Here is a 22,462-nt window from a genome sequence, read left to right on the forward strand (position 1 = left end):
TTGCCTCTTTGACTTTGTTGTAATCGCCTGTATATTTATGGTCCATAGCAACATAAGCTATGCGTGTCTTAATAGTGTGATCAACTGCAGGACTCAGTCCTCTTGTGGCTATCTACATATTTGTGCCATTCTCTCAAACATTATTGAATACTGCTCAATGTCAGTGTAGTCTTGGAGGGGTGATATTTTAAGTCCAGCCCATGTATATTGGCTGAGGTGCTTGGGCTAATGTGGAAGCAACCATTTGCCTTGATGGTTGGGCCTCAGGTAATGAAGCCAACAATGAGCCAGATGCACCTCCCGATAGCTGCTGGACTTCATTCTGAATTTGCCTGAACTGTTGTTGCAACATGCACCATCAGTGTCCTTGCTGCTGGAATATCACATGAAATGTTCCTCTCTGATTTTAATTTCCCCCAACTCAATTTTAAGTTTCAAGTCCTCCAAGTGTCCATTTAATTCACAAAATTATCCTGAGAGAACTCTGCAAACCAGTTTGATATGTTGAGAAACTTTTCATGGCATATGCTTATTTCTTCACATGATTATACAGATGTACATTTTGAATTTGGTTCTGTAAAAGCATATTACTAATTTCACTGGATCAAAAATAAAAACCAATGAAACATGAAGTGCATTCTTGTCCAGTTTACTATCATTTTTTGCACAAAATTGCATTTTGTGACAAAAAATTAAAATGTATGAATTTATTGTTCTTGTCAAAATAAATGTGACAACAGTAATGAGATCATCTTATTAGAGAAGATCATTAAATCAAATTCTATTTGCATCACCTTTAAAGCTGAAGCAATACTGTCAAATGTTAAACATTTAGTATATTATTATTATTTTATTAATCACAGCTACTTCAGGTGATGAAATAATTAAGCTTACGTGTGATATTTATAATGTTTTACTTTTCATAATTCTGTAGAATTATTGCAGAGCTATGGGTGCAGCATGTTTGAATATTTCATGCAATCTAACTTTCATTTAAAAAATCAGAACCTGATAAACATGGATTATAAAACAAACCAAGGGTCATAAAGTACAAAGTGTAAATATACCTTAAATTTCACATAAAGAAAACTGTCAATATGAGAGTCTGATTATGATTTCTTTATATACTGTTTGTTGTTGATAAATTGCCAAAACAGGTTTTGAAGCTTCCAGGCCTTTTTTTTCCAAAAGCTTTGATGCTGTGTTCTTTACTCCTGCAATGTAGTTAAAAATCTGTGATTATACATTCAGCACCGTATTTTCCATCCAGTATTATATTTAAAAAAAACTGCATGCTAATATACAGGCTGTGATGTGATTGCTGTTTGGCACAGACAAAAGTACTAGTTAGAATTAAGACACTGTTTTCTGTTTAAATTCCAATCTAAAAAAAAAGTCAAATAATTCAAATAATTTTCTTCATCCTATTCAAAGTCTGAGCAACTTTCAGCTCATATATAGTGTTTTTTTTCATACACACACATAGCATAAATTCTAATCTGCAAAGTTGTGCATCTTTTTCTTCCAGATCATTCCTTTAATCCTATTCCAAATTTCCTGTAGTTTCAGTCCATATATTATAGGATTGATTAGTGGAGGGATGACCCAATTTTCAATTGACAAGATCAGTGTTAATAAATGAGGTACATTTCCTTCAAATCTGGCGTTAACCACTTCAAAACATGCAGTAATAGAGAAACAGGTGAAAACAAAAAGGTGTGGGAAGCAGGTCTGTAGAGCTTTTCTTCTGAAATCTTTTGAATTCTTTACACAGACTTCAATTATTCGAATATATGAGTACATAACAAACATGACAGGTGGACAGACAACAATGGTCAAAGCAGACAGCCCATATAAATTCACAACAGTTATATCTCCACAACTTAATTTAGCAACTGAGTGAGCATTACAGTATATTCTGTTTAATTTATATTTACACAGCGGTCTGTATGTTAATATTATGGATATGCCCATTTCACAGGAAGGTACAAACCAACAGAAAAATAAGAGCTTTTTAACAGTGGACATTTTCATAAGAGTTGCATATTGTAATGGTTTACATATGGACACGTATCTGTCATAGGCCATTGCTGCTAACAAGGCGAACTCTGATCCTCCATTTGTATAAATCCAAAATGCCTGAAACAGACAGGCTCCATGAGAGATAATTTGTTTTTCAGACAGTAAATCACTCAGTAATTTAGGATAAAGGCCAGCTGCTCCAAAGAGAGCATTGCAAAGTAAAGCAGCAATGAATATGTACATCGGCTCATGGAGACGTTCGTTTGTGTAAATGACATAAATGACAACAGCATTACAGCAAGTTATCAGCATGTAAACTGATAAAGTAATTACAAAGTAAACATATCTATATTTCTCCAACTCCACATGCCCTTCCAAAGACAAATATGTAACATTAGTAGAATAATCCATCAATGTCCATGAAGTCATGAAATAGCCTTAAAAAAAACTAAAGGTTAGTCAGTGTAATCTTGTCATGCTCACACCAGTATTCTAGGTCTTCATTCAGGCATCATAAACTTTATAAATGAGAGTGAAGATACTGAGCACAATGAAGATTCTATATCTGCACAGGCTGTGATGAGGACAACAGCTTTGTGTGTCTATATTTATATATTCTCTACTGGACATATACAAATTCCTTAGTGGTTCACTGACTGACTAACGGACTAGTACATCTATGCTGCCTCTCTGACTGTTGTCATATTACAATCAGAATTTTTTGCTCTACAAGGAATTTCTCTTGGTGCAGGTGTCAACATAAAATGTACAGTATAAAATTATAAAATAGACAACACATCTAGAAGAATGTGCAATAGGAGTTATTACAGACACAATCAAGTACTGAAATACTGAGGTACACACATTATATTGCCATAAGTATTCACTCACGCATCCAAATCATTGAATTCAGGTGTTCTAATCACTTCTATGGCACAGGTGTATAAAACCAAGCCCCTAGGCCTGCAGACTGCTTCAACAAACATTAGTGGAAGAGTCGCTCTCAGGAGCTCAGTGAATTCCAGCGTGGTACTGTCAGTGGGATTACAAAGTGGAAGCTATTGGGAACGACAGCAACTCAGCCACGAAGTGGTCGGCCACGTAAAATGACAGCGTGGGGTCAGCAGATGCTGAGGCACATAGTGCACAGAGGTCGCCAACGTTCTGCAGAGTCGATCGCTACAGACCTCCAAACTTCATGTTGCCTTCTGTTTAGCTCAAGAACAATGCATGGAGAACTTCATGGAATGAGTTTCTAAGGCTGAGCAGCTGCATCCAAACTTCACATCACCAAGTGCAATGCAAAGCGTGAAATGCAGTGGTGTAAAGCACTGCTACAGGACTCTCAAGCAGTGGAGATGTGTTCTCTGGAGTGACCAATCATGGTTCTCCATTGGGCAATCTGATGGATGAGTCTGGGTTTGGCGGTTGCCAGGAGAACCATACTTGTCTGACTGCATTGTGCCAAGTGTAAAGTTTGGTGGAGGGGGGGTTATGGTGTGGGGTTGTTTTTCAGGACTTGGGCTTGGCCTCTTAGTTCCAGTGAAATGAACTCTTAATGCTTCAGCAGCAAGAGGTTTTGGACAATTTCATGTTGCCAACTTTATGGGAAGCTTGCCGCTCCGCCTCCTCGTCACCACAGCTGGGTCTTATGGCTGTCGTCACTTGGGCCTGGGGGGTGGGCACATCCCACAGACTGGTAAAACAGTACCTGTGTTTAGTGCGGGTCCAGGTGTTTTACTGGCTGGCCTAGGGATTTAGCATAGACATGTGTTGTTAATTCCCTTTTTAGGCGTTCTCTTGCCTGATGTCCTTCCTGCCCACAGCTGCAACATATTAAATTTACCTTTCGGGTTTCATATGATCCCATATTTTTGGTACTAAGGCTTGGACAATTCCCACCATGATTTCCCCAGGCTTTCCAGTTTTTGACATTCCCCTGCCATCGTTGGTAGCCTCTAGAGACTCGTCTGGCTATGCTGAAGGGCTCATTGAGCTCTGCAGCATGGCTTGATGAAGTGTGGTTGCATTCTTGGATCCAGATTTGTAGTTCCATTTTGATGATTTCCGAGAACTGTACAAGAAAGATGGTATCAACAGTTTCCTTCTTTGAGCATTGTTTAGGTGTCATCTATTTCTCAAATAAGTAATGTAACCTGGCTTGAAGTTTTTTTGGTGTTTCTCTGTTCAGGACTGTGTTTGACATGAACCTCAGTTTATAAGTCCCTCTGTTGATTTCATACTTGTTTGGGATTGCCTCTTTGACTTTGTTGTAATCGCCTGTATATATATGGTCCATAGCAACATAAGCTATGCGTGTCTTAATAGTGTGATCAACTGCAGGACCCAGTCCTCTTGTGGCTATCTACATATTTGTGCCATTCTCTCAAACATTATTGAATACTGCTCAATGTCAGTGTAGTCTTGGAGGGGTGACATTTTAGGTCCAGCCGATGTACATTGGCTTAGGTGTATCCAAGTATCCAAGATGGCGCCCACCGTGGCAGACATCTTTGCGTGCTCCTCCTGCAACTGACACTATTTATTACTTATTTTAACTTTAGTATTTATTTTAAGTGTACAGAACACCTACGGTACAGTCAGTTACAGTAAAGAGGCACTCCTGGAGATCGGTAAAGTTAATCATGAACTTACCTTTAGCCTCTCGGACTTCAACTTTCTTTTACGCTCACACTCCACCGGCACCAGCTGGCAAGGCCCAGCAGCACCGGCCACGGGTGAGCGGCGCAGCCAACGAACAGAGCGGCCAAAGCGGAAGCGGGGCAAGAGAGGTGGGCTACATGCTAGGCTAAAGGCTAGGGCTACACGGCCACTGCTACCCAGCCTGTTGCTAGCTAATGTTCGCTCCCTCGAAAACAAGCTGGATGAGCTGAGGACCAGAATAACAACCCAGCGTGAGATCAGAGAGTGCTGTGCTCTTATCCTCACAGAGACCTGGCTCTCGGACAGCACGCCAGACTCGGAGATCCAGCTGGAAACGCACTCCGTCCACCGCGGGGACCGCACGGCAGCGTCGGGGAAGAACAAAGGCGGCGGTGTCTGCATCTACGTGAACAACAGGTGGTGTACGGACGTAAAGACTGTTGAAAAACATTGTTCAGCTGACTTAGAGCTGCTGATGGTGAAGTGCAGAGCCTTTTATCTGCCTAGAGAGTTCAGCTCTGTGCACATTCTGGCTGCTTACATCCCGCCAAGCGCGAACTCTGCCACGGCGCTAGGGCTGCTGCATGACGCCATCAGTTAACAAGAGACCGCGCACCCGGACGCCGCGTTCATTGTGACCGATGACTTCAGTCACTGCAACCTGAGGACTGTCCTCCCCAAGTATCATCAGCATGTGGGCTTTCCAATGAGGGAGAGTAACATACTCGACCAAGTTTACAGCAACATGAGGGGGGCCTACAGGGCCGTGCCTCGGCCACACTTTGGACAGTCCGATCACATCTCCTTGTTCCTCTACCCAGCATACAGACAACTCCTCAAGCTAGCACTTCCAGGTGAGTAAAACTATCAAAGTGTGGAATGAAGAAACTGACTTGGTGCTTCAGGACTGCTTTGACAGTACAGACTGGGATGTATTCAGAACTGCTGCTATGAATGAGGACTGTACTGTTGATCTAGAGGACTATGCTTCTGGGTTAACGGGCTACATCAGCAGCTGCTTTCCGCCATTCTGCATTTCTCTCAGGCAATGCTGAAGACTACAAAAGGTCCAGATATGACCTGCATAGATCTATCAAAGAGGTCAAGAGACAGTACAGGCTGAAGCTGGAGGGCTACTACACCACCACGGACTCCCGACACGGACTCCTGGCAAGGACTACAGCACATCACCCACTACCAGCAGATGAGCAGAGCGGCTACAAACAACCACACCACGCTACTCATAAAATGAGTTTTATGCTCGCTTCGAGGTCCTCAACCCTGGCCGACCAAGAGACACTATGGCCACACGAAACACATCACTCACTGTGACATCAGTGGATGTGTGCAGGACCTTGAGGAGAATAAACCCATGGAGAGCAGCCGGCCCAGACAACATCCCCGGGCGTGCACTCAGGGTTTGCTCATCAGAACTGGCCGATGTGTTTGTGGACATATTCAATCTGTCCCTTGCGCAAACTTTTGTGCCATCCTGCTTCAAGTCAACCACCATCGTACCCCTCCCAAAGAAAAGCATTGTGACCAGCCTAAATGACTATCGCCCTGTTGCACTCACCCCAATCGTGATGAAGTGCTTCGAGAGAATAGTCATGACTCACATCCAAGAGACCATTCCAAACACTATAGACCCTCTTCAGTTTGCATACCGATGGAACAGGTCCACAGACGACGCAGTGAACACAGCCCTTCACACAGCCCTCACACATCTGGAGGGCAAGGACACCTATGTCAGGATGCTCTTCATTGACTACAGCTCAGCATTTAACACGGTCATCCCACACAAACTCTCAGAAAAGCTCCTCACCATCGAACTGACACCCGCTCTCTGCAACTGGGTGCTGAGCTTTCTATCAGATAGACCCCAGTCAGTCAGAGTCGGCAGCCACACATCCAGCACAAGAACAGTCAGCACAGGGGTCCCACAGGGCTGTGTGCTGAGCCTCCTTCTGTACACACTCTTCACGTTTGACTGCGTGTCCTCCCAGAACAACACCAGCATCATCAAGTTCGCTGATGATACTACAGACGTTGGACTGATCACTGGTGGGGACGAGACAGCATACAGGAAAGAGGTGGCTGAGCTGGTGGCCTGGTGTCATAACAACAATCTCTCCTTGAATGCACACAAGACCAAGGAAATGATTGTTGATTCAAGGAGAAAGCGGGCGCTACACACTCCCCTGTATGTTGGTGAGACAGAGGTGGAGAGGGTGAAAACCTTCAAATTCCTCTGCAGTGAGGATCTCACCTGGTCTCACAATACACACCTCATCATCAGGAAGTCCCAGCAGCGACTGTACTTTCTGAGAGGGCTGAGGAAATTTGGCATGCCAGCCAAAATTCTCAGCACCTTCTACAGGAGTACGTTCGAGAGTGTTCTTACCAGCTCCATCACGGTCTGGTATGGAAACTGCACTGCTCAGGACAGGAAGGCTCTCCAGCGTGTAATCAAAACTGCCCAGTCCATCTCAGGAGCAGCCTTCCCCTCACTACAGGACATTTATCACACCAGGGTCATCAGAAGGGCACAAAACATCATCAGGGACAGTACACACCCCCAGCACAGACTCTTTACACTCCTACCTTCAGGCAGACGTTACAGGAGTGTGAAGTCCAGGACAACTAGACTGACCAACAGTTTCTATTCACAGGCCATCAGGCTGGTGAACACCTCACTATCTACCTCTTCCCCCCTCCCAATCTGAACTGATTTAACTTTGCACTCAACCATTGCACCTTACCTGCACTGTACTGCTGCTGTTAGAACAATACTGTTTACATCTATTACTGCACAGAGTAATATTGTTTACTGTATACATCTGTTTTCATCTGTCACTTGATGCACTTTATGAACAGCTGCTACACTTATTTGCACATACGCACGTGTAACTTTAATTTTATTTCAACTTTGCACATACTGTACACTTTTTGCTTTTACCTTTTACTACAGTTTTTTAGAGTTATTCTTATATTTTCTTTTTTTTTATGCTCTTAAGAGTATATATGGTGAATGGAGGAACAGCAAAGTAAGAATTTCATTGTACAGTGCAACTGCCTGTTCTGCTGTGCACATGACAATAAAACTCTTGAATCTTGAATCTTAGGCTAAAGTGGAAGCAACCATTTGCCTTGATGGTTGGGCCTCAGGTAATGAAGCCAACAATGAGCCAGATGCATCTCCCAATAGCTGCTGGACTTCATTCTGAATTTGCCTGAACTGATGTAATATGCAACATGCACCATCAGTGTCCTCGCTGCTGGAATATCACATGAAATGTTCCTCTCTGATTTTAATTTCCCCCAACTCAATTTTAAATTTCAAGTCCTCCAAGTGTCCATTTAATTCACAAAGTTATCCTGAGAGAAATCTGCAAACCAGTTTGATATGTTGAGAAACTTTTCATGGCATATGCTTATTTCTTCACATGATTATACAGATGTACATTTTGAATTTGGTTCTGTAAAAGCATATTACTAATTTATTTCACTGGATCAAAAATAAAAACCAATGAAACATGAAGTGCATTCTTGTCCAGTTTACTATCATTTTTTGCACAAAATTGCATTTTGTGACAAAAAATTAAAATGTACGAATTTATTGTTCTTGTCAAAATAAATGTGACAACAGTAATGAGATCATCTTATTAGAGAAGATCATTAAATGATAGTATCTAATTCTATTTGCATCACCTTTAAAGCTGAAGCAATACTGTCAAATGTTAAACATTTAGTATATTATTATTATTTTATTAATCACAGCTACTTCAGGTGATGAAATAATTAGGCTTACGTGTGATATTTATCATTTTTTTACTTTTCATAATTCTGTAGAATTATTGCAGAGCTATGGGTGCAGCATGTTTGAGTATTTCATGCAATCTAACTTTCATTTAAAAAATCAGAATCTGATAAATATGGATTATAAAGCAAACCAAGGGTCATAAAGTACAAAGTGCAAATATACCTTAAATTTCACATAAAGAAAACTGTCAATATGAGAGTCTGATTATGACTTCTTTATATACTGTTTGTTGTTGATAAATTGCCAAAACAGGTTTTGAAGCTTCCAGGCCTTTTTTTTCCAATAGCTTTGATGCTGTGTTCTTTACTCGTGCAATGTAATTAAAAATGTAGTAATCTGTGATTTTTGTGAGTGTTTTTTTTTCATACACACACATAGCATAAATTTTAATCTGCAAAGTTGTGCATCTTTTTCTTCCAGATCATTCCTTTAATCCTATTCCAAATTTCCTGTAGTTTCAGTCCATATATTATAGGATTGATTAGTGGAGGGATGACCGAATTTTCAATTGACAAGATCACTGTTAATAAATGAGGTACATTTCCTTCAAATCTGGAATTAACCACTTCAAAACATGCAGTAATAGAGAAACAGGTGAAAACAAAAAGGTGTGGGAAGCAGGTCTGTAGAGCTTTTCTTCTGAAATCTTTTGAATTCTTTAAACAGACTTCAATTATTCGAATATATGAGTAGATAACAAACATGACAGGTGGACAGACAACAATGGTCAAAGCAGACAGCCCATATAAATTCACAACAGTTATATCTCCACAACTTAATTTAGCAACTGAGTGAGCATTACAGTATATTCTGTTTAATTTATATTTACACAGCGGTCTGTATGTTAATATTATGGATATGCCCATTTCACAGGAAGGTACAAACCAACAGAAAAATAAGATCCTTTTAACAGTGGACATTTTCATAAGAGTTGCATATTGTAATGGTTTACATATGGACACGTATCTGTCATAGGCCATAGCTGCTAACAAGGCGAACTCTGATCCTCCATTTGTATAAATCCAAAAGGCCTGAAACAGACAGGCTCCATGAGAGATAATTTGTTTTTCAGACAGTAAATCACTGAGTAATTTAGGGTAAAGGCCAGCTGCTACAAAGAGAGAATTGCAAAGTAAAGCAGCAATGAATATGTACATCGGCTCATGGAGACGTTCGTTTGTGTAAATGACATAAATGACAACAGCATTACAGCAAGTTATCAGCATGTAAACTGATAAAGCAGTTACAAAGTAAACATATCTATATTTCTCCAACTCCACATGCCCTTCCAAAGACAAATATGTAACATTAGTAGAATAATCCATGATTTTTTTATGAAGTTGTCTAAAAAAGATCAGTCAGTGTAATCCAGTGTTGTTCACACCAGTGTTTTCATGTGTTCATCAGGCATTATAAGAGTGAAGGTACATAGCACAGTGAGGGTTCCGTATCTGTACCGTCTATAAAGAGAACAAAAGGTTTGTGTGTCTATATTTATATATTTACTGCTGGGCAGATTCCTTAGTGGTTCCCAGAACAATTAACTGCAGCTTACCTCTGTTCCTGCTGTAACAACAAATTAAACTTGAATATATTTACATTAGTATATTAATTTATATGACATATTACGTAATATTTTACATAAAATATAAAAATCTGTTTTTGTAAATTTATGATAGCTGGTAAAGTGATTACTTATGCATCAGAATTTAGCAGATCAATAGCTTCAAAGCACAGATTTGTTCTTAAGTGCATTTATTTCAGATCAGATCAATATAAATTTTTTGCATCGTTCTTGGTTGTGTTTTGCTGGGTGTCTTTTGGTATAACATTATTTTAGCATTTGATAAATTGGTGTTTTACAGCTGTTTTTTTCTTTCTGAACTTTCTGTTAACTGCAATTAAGGTTAGTAATTAAGGTTGTGAGCAGTCATGGGGTGGAGGTTGGGGAACCAGCCTTGTGACCAGAAGGTCACAGGTTCGATCTGAGATGACAGTAGGTGACTGAGGTGCCCTTGAGCAAGGTACTTAACCCCCAAGTACTCCGCAGGCACTGTGGATAGGGCTTCCCACCACTCTGGGCAAGTCTACTCACTGCCCCCTAGCATGTGTCTTCATTAGTGTGTATGTGGTGTTTCACTGCATGGATGGGTTAAGATTGTGAAGGCGAAATTTCCCTATTGTGAGACCAATAAGGGTCACTTAATCTAATAGTTACGAACTTCTTGTCTTGATTTTTGTTATGTTGTCACACAATTCCTAGCATTTGTGCAGGTTCATCACATCCAGTTGGTTAGTATAATTTCTAACCTAACACCTTCCATAGAAGGTAGCCATTACCTGTGATTCTATTTGTTTTTTTTAAACTAGTATCTTTTTTTTAGCGTTTCTCTACAAAGACAAGGAAATCTACCATCAGGAGTCCAGCAGAGAGGGAGTCTATCTGCAAGAACACTTTAAGAGGGTGTCTATCTGCTGAAGTCCATCAAGTCCAACTGCCAGACTCTCTAAACAATGCTTCCCTTTAATCAATCTTTTCTAATTCTGTGTATGCTTAATGACTTCTACTGTGCACTTCAGGGAGCATCACGGTAAAGGTTCTTCTATTACTCCAAGTCAGACTTCACACAGGGATGCAGTCCCACTTTTCCAGGGTTTGTCAGCAAACTCAACAAAGAACGTAAATCAGTTATTTTCTTCCTTCCTTAGGAAAGGTCTTCTTTGATCTTGCTTGTTGACCTCACCATGCAGAATTATTCCACCATGGCTTTGGTAAACACAATCTCACTTTCAATTCTAACTCTAAAGTCAACACTCACTAAAGAGGGAGAACAGCATAGATGTCATCTTTTCAAGGAACTCTATATAATCTCAATCATACACTATATTGCAACATCTGCCTTCACACTCTCATAAAATTGAGTGAGATCCCTGTCTTAATCCATAGGGTTTAATATGATGTGGGCCCACCCTTTGCAGCTATAACAGCTTCAACTCCTTGATGGCTTTCCACAAAGTTTAGGAGTGTGTTTATAGGATTTTTTGACCATTCTTCCAGAAGCACATTTGTGAGGTCAGACACTGACATTGGACAAGAAGGCCTGCCTTCTAATTCATCCCAAAAGGTGTCCTGTTGGGTTGAGGTCGGGACTCTGTGAAGGCCAGTCAAATTCTTGCACATCAAACTTGCTCATCCATGTCTTTAGGAACCTTTAGGGTTATCTGTTCTGGCTCTTTGGCTTGCAGCCTAATTATTGCTATTAACTATACAGTGTCATTCTTACCTCTGTTACTGCTGTAACAATGAATTAAATTTGAATATATTTAAATTAGTATATTAATTTATATGGCACATTAAGTAATATTTTACATAAAATATAGATATCTGTTTCGGTAAATTTATGACAGCTGGTAAAGTGATTACTTATGCATCAGAATTTAGCAGATCAAAAGCAACAGGACATCTCTACCTTATATAAGAGGGTATGGAACTGTGACCCTTCAGTCACATGAACACCACCATCTGCACACTCACTCCACCCTTGATGGCACTTCCTCTGCATTGTGTATTTTGTGTCTTTCAGGGAAAGAGGGAGACTGGACACGAGTAGAGTTCTCTTAATGCAGCATAGTAGTTGCAGTTTATTTGACAACTGTCTTTTCACATGCAGTTTTTGCTGGATACTGAACTAAACATCTTACCTTTATAAAGCACAGCACAAGACTGTAACTTCTTGCTTCCTGTGCAGCAAATTAACTAACAGCATAAGGTAAAAACACCACCTTGTGGCATTGAAAGGGAACTTCAGTCTACACTGTTAAATGTCCACACTCAGTTTCCTGTTTACTCCTAAATGTCAGGATAGTTTCAGTGACTGAACAAAAGTGGTGATGGCTAGTTCAGGGATAACATGGATGACTCTGGTTGGGAGATGATCTAAGGAAGAACTATGATATGTAGATCATGGTGTGACCCTCAGAGTGAAGATCTCCTAATTCCCATTTGCAACTAGCGCTCCCCTGTCCAGAGGACAGGACCCAGGTTAGGTAGGGAGGGAAGGTATCCAGAGTAATATTGTTTACTGTTTACTGTATACATCTGTTTTCATCTGTCACTTGATGCACTTTATGAACAGCTGCTACACTTATTTGCACATACGCACGTGTAACTTTAATTTTATTTCAACTTTGCACATACTGTACACTTTTTGCTTTTACCTTTTACTACAGTTTTTTAGAGTTATTCTTATATTTTCTTTTTTTTTATGCTCTTAAGAGTATATATGGTGAATGGAGGAACAGCAAAGTAAGAATTTCATTGTACAGTGCAACTGCCTGTTCTGCTGTGCACATGACAATAAAACTCTTGAATCTTGAATCTTAGGCTAAAGTGGAAGCAACCATTTGCCTTGATGGTTGGGCCTCAGGTAATGAAGCCAACAATGAGCCAGATGCACCTCCCAATAGCTGCTGGACTTCATTCTGAATTTGCCTGAACTGATGTAATATGCAACATGCACCATCAGTGTCCTCGCTGCTGGAATATCACATGAAATGTTCCTCTCTGATTTTAATTTCCCCCAACTCAATTTTAAATTTCAAGTCCTCCAAGTGTCCATTTAATTCACAAAGTTATCCTGAGAGAAATCTGCAAACCAGTTTGATATGTTGAGAAACTTTTCATGGCATATGCTTATTTCTTCACATGATTATACAGATGTACATTTTGAATTTGGTTCTGTAAAAGCATATTACTAATTTATTTCACTGGATCAAAAATAAAAACCAATGAAACATGAAGTGCAGTCTTGTCCAGTTTACTATCATTTTTTGCACAAAATTGCATTTTGTGACAAAAAATTAAAATGTACGAATTTATTGTTCTTGTCAAAATAAATGTGACAACAGTAATGAGATCATCTTATTAGAGAAGATCATTAAATGATAGTATCTAATTCTATTTGCATCACCTTTAAAGCTGAAGCAATACTGTCAAATGTTAAACATTTAGTATATTATTATTATTTTATTAATCACAGCTACTTCAGGTGATGAAATAATTAGGCTTACGTGTGATATTTATCATTTTTTTACTTTTCATAATTCTGTAGAATTATTGCAGAGCTATGGGTGCAGCATGTTTGAGTATTTCATGCAATCTAACTTTCATTTAAAAAATCAGAATCTGATAAATATGGATTATAAAGCAAACCAAGGGTCATAAAGAACAAAGTGCAAATATACCTTAAATTTCACATAAAGAAAACTGTCAATATGAGAGTCTGATTATGACTTCTTTATATACTGTTTGTTGTTGATAAATTGCCAAAACAGGTTTTGAAGCTTCCAGGCCTTTTTTTCCAATAGCTTTGATGCTGTGTTCTTTACTCCTGCAATGTAATTAAAAATGTAGTAATCTGTGATTTTTGTGAGTGTTTTTTTTTCATACACACACATAGCATAAATTTTAATCTGCAAAGTTGTGCATCTTTTTCTTCCAGATCATTCCTTTAATCCTATTCCAAATTTCCTGTAGTTTCAGTCCATATATTATAGGATTGATTAGTGGAGGGATGACCGAATTTTCAATTGACAAGATCACTGTTAATAAATGAGGTACATTTCCTTCAAATCTGGAATTAACCACTTCAAAACATGCAGTAATAGAGAAACAGGTGAAAACAAAAAGGTGTGGGAAGCAGGTCTGTAGAGCTTTTCTTCTGAAATCTTTTGAATTCTTTAAACAGACTTCAATTATTCGAATATATGAGTAGATAACAAACATGACAGGTGGACAGACAACAATGGTCAAAGCAGACAGCCCATATAAATTCACAACAGTTATATCTCCACAACTTAATTTAGCAACTGAGTGAGCATTACAGTATATTCTGTTTAATTTATATTTACACAGCGGTCTGTATGTTAATATTATGGATATGCCCATTTCACAGGAAGGTACAAACCAACAGAAAAATAAGATCCTTTTAACAGTGGACATTTTCATAAGAGTTGCATATTGTAATGGTTTACATATGGACACGTATCTGTCATAGGCCATAGCTGCTAACAAGGCGAACTCTGATCCTCCATTTGTATAAATCCAAAAGGCCTGAAACAGACAGGCTCCATGAGAGATAATTTGTTTTTCAGACAGTAAATCACTGAGTAATTTAGGGTAAAGGCCAGCTGCTACAAAGAGAGAATTGCAAAGTAAAGCAGCAATGAATATGTACATCGGCTCATGGAGACGTTCGTTTGTGTAAATGACATAAATGACAACAGCATTACAGCAAGTTATCAGCATGTAAACTGATAAAGCAGTTACAAAGTAAACATATCTATATTTCTCCAACTCCACATGCCCTTCCAAAGACAAATATGTAACATTAGTAGAATAATCCATGATTTTTTTATGAAGTTGTCTAAAAAAGATCAGTCAGTGTAATCCAGTATTGTTCACACCAGTGTTTTCATGTGTTCATCAGGCATTATAAGAGTGAAGGTACATAGCACAGTGAGGGTTCCGTATCTGTACCGTCTATAAAGAGAACAAAAGGTTTGTGTGTCTATATTTATATATTTACTGCTGGGCAGATTCCTTAGTGGTTCCCAGAACAATTAACTGCAGCTTACCTCTGTTCCTGCTGTAACAACAAATTAAACTTGAATATATTTACATTAGTATATTAATTTATATGACATATTACGTAATATTTTACATAAAATATAAAAATCTGTTTTTGTAAATTTATGATAGCTGGTAAAGTGATTACTTATGCATCAGAATTTAGCAGATCAATAGCTTCAAAGCACAGATTTGTTCTTAAGTGCATTTATTTCAGATCAGATCAATATAAATTTTTTGCATCGTTCTTGGTTGTGTTTTGCTGGGTGTCTTTTGGTATAACATTATTTTAGCATTTGATAAATTGGTGTTTTACAGCTGTTTTTTTCTTTCTGAACTTTCTGTTAACTGCAATTAAGGTTAGTAATTAAGGTTGTGAGCAGTCATGGGGTGGAGGTTGGGGAACCAGCCTTGTGACCAGAAGGTCACAGGTTCGATCTGAGATGACAGTAGGTGACTGAGGTGCCCTTGAGCAAGGTACTTAACCCCCAAGTACTCCGCAGGCACTGTGGATAGGGCTTCCCACCACTCTGGGCAAGTCTACTCACTGCCCCCTAGCGTGTGTCTTCATTAGTGTGTATGTGGTGTTTCACTGCAAGGATGGGTTAAGATTGTGAAGGCAAAATTTCCCTATTGTGGGACCAATAAGGGTCACTAAATCTAATATAGTTACGAACTTCTTGTCTTGATTTTTGTTATGTTGTCACACAATTCCTAGCATTTGTGCAGGTTCATCACATCCAGTTGGTTAGTATAATTTCTAACCTAACACCTTCCATAGAAGGTAGCCATTACCTGTGATTCTATTTGTTTTTTTTAAACTAGTATCTCCTTTTTTAGCCTTTCTCTACAAAGACAAGGAAATCTACCATCAGGAGTCCAGCAGAGAGGGAGTCTATCTGCAAGAACACTTTAAGAGGGTGTCTATCTGCTGAAGTCCATCAAGTATGGAGTGCAACTGCCAGACTCTCTAAACAATGCTTCCCTTTAATCAATCTTTTCTAATTCTATGTATGCTTAATGTATTCTACTGTGCACTTCAGGGAGCATCATGGTAAAAGTCCTTCTATTACTCCAAGTCAGACTTCACACAGGGATGCAGTCCCACTTTTCCAGGGTTTCTCAGCAAACTCAACAAAGAACGTAAATCAGTTATTTTCTTCCTTCCTTAGGAAAGGTCTTCTTTGATCTTGCTTGTTGACCTCACCATCCAGAATTATTCCACCATGGCTTTGGTAAACACAATCTCACTTTCAATTCTATCTCTAAAGTCAACACTCACTAAAGAGGGAGAACAGCATAGATGTCATCTTTTCAAGGAACTCTATATAATCTCAATCATACACTATATTGCAACATCTGCCTTCACACTCTCATAAAATTGAGTGAGATCCCAGTCTTAATCCATAGGGTTTAATATGATGTGGGCCCACCCTTTGCAGCTATAACAGCTTCAACTCCTTGAAGGCTTTCCACAAAGTTTGCCTGTGATTATACATTCAGCACTGTATTTTCCATCCAGTATTTTATTTTAAAAGAAATATACAGGCTGTGATGTGATTGCTGTTTGGCGCAGATGCAGGTATGCAGACTGAAGCAAAAGTGACCCATCTTTAGGATGTGAAGAAAAGGAAATACTGGGCATATTTCTCTGGAAGAGGAAAGAATAGATTGATTAAGCTTGCAAGAACATACCTTTTCTAGTATTTTCTAAGAGAGGAATGTTATTGTTGTGAATTGTGTTGTATCTGTGTTACGCATTCTGTATTTGTGTTATACATTCTGTATCTGTGTGAATGTGCTGAAGTTGTATTTTACGCTGCCTATTTTGTATTTACTTCTAAATGGTCATGTTTGTCACACCTGTTACTTGTCCTGTATAAGCTGGGTCTAATCTTGACATCAGTCCAGCTTTATTACTGTATTAGCCCAATGTCTTATGGGGTAACTGGATGTCTGGTACCTGCACACACAAAGAATAAACTTAACTTGTCCAGACAACAGACTGAGTCCACTGGTCAAGAGGGCTTGCTTTGTATTCTTCAATGGCCTCTAGCGAAGGACTCATGAGTATCCCCACAGCCACCCGGCGCCTCTCACCATGTGCTCCCTGAGCAGGAGAGAGACCAACCCCTTTATTGATTCCAGAGGGAAACTGCAGTTGTTACAGTTGCTTCCATTTATGTAAAAGAATAAACACTTAAATAATTTAAAGCAAAAGATAAATAGAAACTTGCAATATATACACAAGATTTAAGCTCTTATGATTACAGTAAAGTGGCAATGACTATGAAAAATATTAATATTTAGTATAAAGCAGTTCAAATTATTGTACCTCTGATGTATTGCACACAATTATTATTATTACACATATGAACAACACTGTTTGGTATTGAGTTTTGCACAGATGAACCACTCTTTGTGAATCACATTCTGAGGAAGGAGTTATAGAGATTGATGGCCACAGGTAAGAATAACTTCCTGTGGCGCTCTGTGGTACATTTTGGTAGAATGAGCCTTGCACTGAATGAGCTCCTGTGTCTCATCACTGTGTCGTAGAGTGGGTGAGAGCCATTGTCCATAATGGCCTGCAGCTTAGACAGCGTCCTCCTCTCCGACACTGCAGTCAGCGAATCCAGCTCCACACCCACAACATCACCTGCCTTGCGGATCAGTTTGTTGAGTCTGTTGGCATCTGCTACCCTTAGCCTGCTTCCCCAGCATGCAACAGCATAGAGGATAGCACTCACCACCACAGACTCATAGAAGATCCTGAGCATAGTCTGGCAGATGTTGAAGGACCTCAGGCACCTCAGAAAATAAAGATGACTTTGGCCCTTCCTGTAGAAGGCATCAGTGTTCTTTGCCCAGTCCAGTTTATTGTCAGTATACACACCCAGATATTTGTAATCCTCCACAGTGTCCACACTGATCCCCCTGATGGACACAGGGGTCACCGGTCCCTCCTCATGTCCACCACCAGTTCCTTTGTCTTTGTCACATTGAGCTGCAGGTGGTTCCACTTGCTCCATGCGACAAAGTCCTTCACCTGTCCTCTTCCTCATCACCCTTGTTGATACATCCAACTATTGAGTCATAAGAAAACTTCTGAAGATGGCAAGTCTCTGTGCAGTAGATAGATAGATAGATAGATAGATAGATTCAACTTTATTGTCATTACTCAGTATAAGTACATGGCAACGAAATGCAGTTAGCATCTACCAGAAGTGCAATTAGTAGCAAATAGTGCAAAAAGAGAGTGTGCAAGTGTGCAATAAATAGGCATAGTGCAACATTACAGTATATAGAATAAATTACTTATAGATATGCAAAAAAATAGATTATAGATGTGTAGATATATACATGAACATGTTGGAGATGTACACTGTATAGAATAACTGTTGCGATGTGTTATTTACATGGCAGTAGAATGTTACATTTGTGCAGTGGTAATAATGATGAATAAAATAAAATAAAACAACAGCTCTGATTGGTGAGTGTAGTATGAAAGGCAGTGTTCATAGTCCGCTGTGTGCAGTATGAGTGGTAGTGATATCAGCGAGGTGTGGAGTTCAGCAGAGTGATTGTGGAGGGAAAGAAGCTGGACCTGAGCCGACTGGTTCTGGCCCGGATGCTCTTGTATCTCCTCCCGGATGGAAGTAGGTTGAACAGTTTGTGGTTGGGGTGGGAGGGGTCCTTAATGATGCTGTGTGCTCTGCGCACACAGCGCTGGTGGTGAATGTCTTTGATGGCAGGGAGCTGCATGCCTGTGATGCGCTGAGCAGTCCTTACTACCCTCTGCAGGGATTTCCTTTCCGCCACAGTGGAGCTACTGTACCACACGGTCACACAGTTGGTCAGTATGCTCTCGATGGTGCATCTGTAAAAATTTGTGAGGATCTGAGGAGACAGCCGGTCTTGTTTTAGTCTCCTCAGGAAGTAAAGACGCTGCTGTGCCTTCTTGATGAGATGGGAGGTGTTGAAGGACCATGAAAGGTCTGCCGAGATGTGGATTCCCAGGAACCTAAAGCTGGACACACGTTCTACCTCTGCTCCGTTGATGTAGACAGGAGAGTGTGTGCAGCCCTTGGTTTTCCGATAGTCCACGATGAGTTCTTTGGTTTTGCCTGTGTTCAGGATGAGGTTGTTGGTGGTGCACCAGGAAGTCAGGTGCTGGATCTCCTCCCTGTAGGCCGATTCATCGTTGTTCCTGATGTGGCCAACCACTGTGGTGTCGTCTGCAAACTTGATGAGGATGTTAGATGTGTGCAGAGGAACACAATCGTGGGTGAACAGGGAGAAGAGCAGAGGGCTCAGCACACAGCCTTGCGGCACACCAGTGTTCAGGGTGATGGTGGTAGACATATGACTGCCCAATCTCACAGATTGGGGTCGGTCTGTCAGGAATTCCAAAACCCAGTTACACATGGGGGTGCTGATTCCCAGGTCGCTGAGCTTGGTGACCAGCCAAGTTGGGATGACCGTGTTAAAAGCAGAGCTGAGGTCGATGAACAGCATGCGGATGTAGGTGTTCCTTTCATCCAGATGGGTGAGGGCAGAGTGAAGAGCAGTGGAAATTGCACCCTCAGTCGACCTGTTTACACGGTATGCAAACTGGTGGGAGTCCAGGGATGGTGGGAGCACTGTCTTTAGGTGGTTGAGGACCAGTTTCTCAAAGCACTTCATCACAATGGGGGTGAGTGCGACTGGGCGGAAGTCATTAGGACATGCAGCAGATGAGCACTTTGGCACCGGTATGATGGTGGATGTCTTCCAGCATGCCGGAACAGCAGCCTGGGCCAGTGATAGGTTGAAGATATCGGTGAAGACCTTGGCTAACTGTCCAGCGCACGCTCTGAGGACACGTCCAGGGACGCCATCTGGACCAGCAGCTTTGCGTGCATGCACCTTGCTCAGTACAGACTGTACATTATCAGTGGAAAGTGTGAGGGGGCTTTTATTGTGGGGAAGACCACTCCACGTGCTGTGTTGGTCATTCCTCTGGTCGAAACGAGCGTAGAACTGATTAAGCTCATCTGGGAGAGAGGCACTGCTGGCTGAGGGGGTCAGGGATGGAGGCCTGTAGCCAGTGATTGCCTGAATGCCCTTCCACATGCGGCGGGGGTCAGAGTTGTGGAAGTTCTCCTCAACAGACAGTTTGTAGATGTACTTGGCTTTCTAAATCCCTAGATGATGTCCGTGGTGTAGAGGGTGAAGAGGAAATGAGAGAAGACAGTTCCTTGTCTTGTGGAACTCCAATGTTGCTGACCGCTCTGTCAGACACACAGTACTGCAGGCATACATACTGTGGTAATCCAGTCAGGTAGTCAACAATCCAGGATACGACGGGGGCATCTACTTACATTACTGTGAGCTTATCACCCAGAAGAGCAGGCCAGACAGTGTTAAATGCGATGAAAAAGTAAAAAACCATGAACTTCACAGTGTTGGCTGGCTTATCCAGGTGAGTGTATACTTGGTTGATCAGGTAGATGATGGTGTCCTTAACTCCCAGGCTTATAGGCAAACTGGAGGGGGTCCTGAAATGGCTGGACTATGGGTCGGAGCTGATCCAAGACAAGCATCTCCATGGTCTTCATGATGTGGGATGCCAGTACCACTGGCCTGTAGTCCTTGGCATCACTGGGTCGTGGTGTTTTTGGAACAGGACCAATGCAGGACATCTTCCACATCATAGGGACCCTCTGGAGACTCAGGCTCATGTTGAAGACATGTTGCAGTACTCCACAAAGCTGGGAGGCACAGGCTTTAAGCACCTTTGAGGGGGGGGCCCCATCAGGGCCTGCAGCCTTGTTTGTGTGGAGTCTCTTCAGTTGCCTTCTCACCCAGTCAGCAGTGAGACTCACTGTAGAGGTGACGGGTGGAGGAGGGGTGGAGGTGTGAGATGGACTGTCACAGGAGGGGGGCAGGTTATCAGGAGGAGGAGGAAGGAGGATGAGTGGAGTGGGCTGCTGAGGAGTCAGGATGGGGGAGTACAGAGCCTGCAGTGTCAAATCTGTTAAAGAACAGACTTAGCTTGTTGGCCCCATCCACGCTGCCCTCCACTCCTCTGTTGTTGCTGGACCTGAAGCTGGTGATAGTCCTCATTCCCCTCCAAACCTCCCTCATGTTGTTCTGCTGGAGTTTCCACTCCAGCTTCCCCCTATACTTGTTCTTCACCTTCTTGGTAGCGGTCTTCAGTTCCCTCTGAATCGTTCTCATCTCCTCTCTGTCTCCAGCTCTGAAGGTCCTCTTCTTCTTGTTAATGTCCTTTGTTACCCATGGCTTGTTGTTTGGGTAACATTTAACTGTCCTGGTTGGGATGGTGTAGTCCACACAGAAGTTAATGTAGTCTGTGATACACTCTGTGAGCCCATCAATGTCCTCTCCATGCGGATTACAGAGTGCCAGCCAATCAGTAGCCTCAAAGCAATCCTGCAGTGCCTAAGTAAGTCTCCATAGACCATCTGCTCACTGTCTGCATGGGCACAGGCTGACTCTTCAGCAGCGGCACATAACAGGGACTGAGGTTCACCAAATTGTGGTCTGACCTACCCAGAGGGGAAGGGGGAAGCAGCTGTATGCATCCTTAATATTAACATACAGCAGGTCCAGTGTTTTTTCCTCTCTGGTGGTACAGTACACATACTGAGTGAACTTTGGTAGTGCTTTTGTCATAGTGACATGGTTAAAGTCACCTGATATGGTGATAAAGGGGTGTTGAGTTTAGAGACCCGCTATAGTTGAATAAATGACATCACACTCCGATGTTGGGTTGGCAGAGGGGGAGACGTAAACAGTCACGATAATAGCGTGGGAGTACTCCCGTGGTAAATAATATGGCCTGAGTCCAACAGCCAACAGTGAGGTTACATTCCATGGACTAAGAGCCAGTTTCTGCCACAGGGGCCTAGGTCTCCAAGGGCCTGCACACCATCTCCCACTGCTTATATGGCACTGCACCACTCCCCCATGCTGGACCTTGCAGGTGGTGGGCCCACATGGTCCCCCCACATTGCCTCTTCGGGCTGAGCCGAGCTGGGTTACGTGGGCTGCCCGGCCGCCAGGCGCTTTCTGAGGGACTCTATTCTCAGGCCTGGCTCCAGGGGTAGGTCCCATTAACCCTCTCCTGGGCAGGGTACACGATCATCTGTGTCCATTTCTCATGAAATAAATGAATTTAACAACAAACTTGTGTTCTTTGATAATGCAGAAAGCTGAATGCAGTTACATAATGTATCACTGCATAACATTTTCTGAACCTACTAGGAATTTAAAAAATAAATAAAACATTTTTAAAAAATACAATTTTAATGTGAAAATCT

At 41.3% G+C, this 22,462-nt stretch overlaps 2 protein-coding genes across 2 annotated transcripts; both read right to left on the reverse strand.

Moving 5' to 3' along the window:
* Positions 1–1,494: 1,494 nt before the first annotated feature.
* Positions 1,495–2,433, reverse strand: LOC108438433 (olfactory receptor 6N2-like). Its single transcript, XM_017716224.2, has one exon. It carries the CDS (start codon positions 2,431–2,433, stop codon positions 1,495–1,497), a length of 939 nt encoding a protein of 312 aa, XP_017571713.1.
* A 6,462-nt stretch (positions 2,434–8,895) lies between these two features.
* On the reverse strand, positions 8,896–9,834 carry LOC108438434 (olfactory receptor 6N2-like). Its single transcript, XM_017716225.2, has one exon. It carries the CDS (start codon positions 9,832–9,834, stop codon positions 8,896–8,898), a length of 939 nt encoding a protein of 312 aa, XP_017571714.2.
* Positions 9,835–22,462: the final 12,628 nt, after the last annotated feature.

Source organism: Pygocentrus nattereri, chromosome 27 (assembly GCF_015220715.1).
Source record: "Pygocentrus nattereri isolate fPygNat1 chromosome 27, fPygNat1.pri, whole genome shotgun sequence".
NCBI lineage: Eukaryota > Metazoa > Chordata > Actinopteri > Characiformes > Serrasalmidae > Pygocentrus > Pygocentrus nattereri.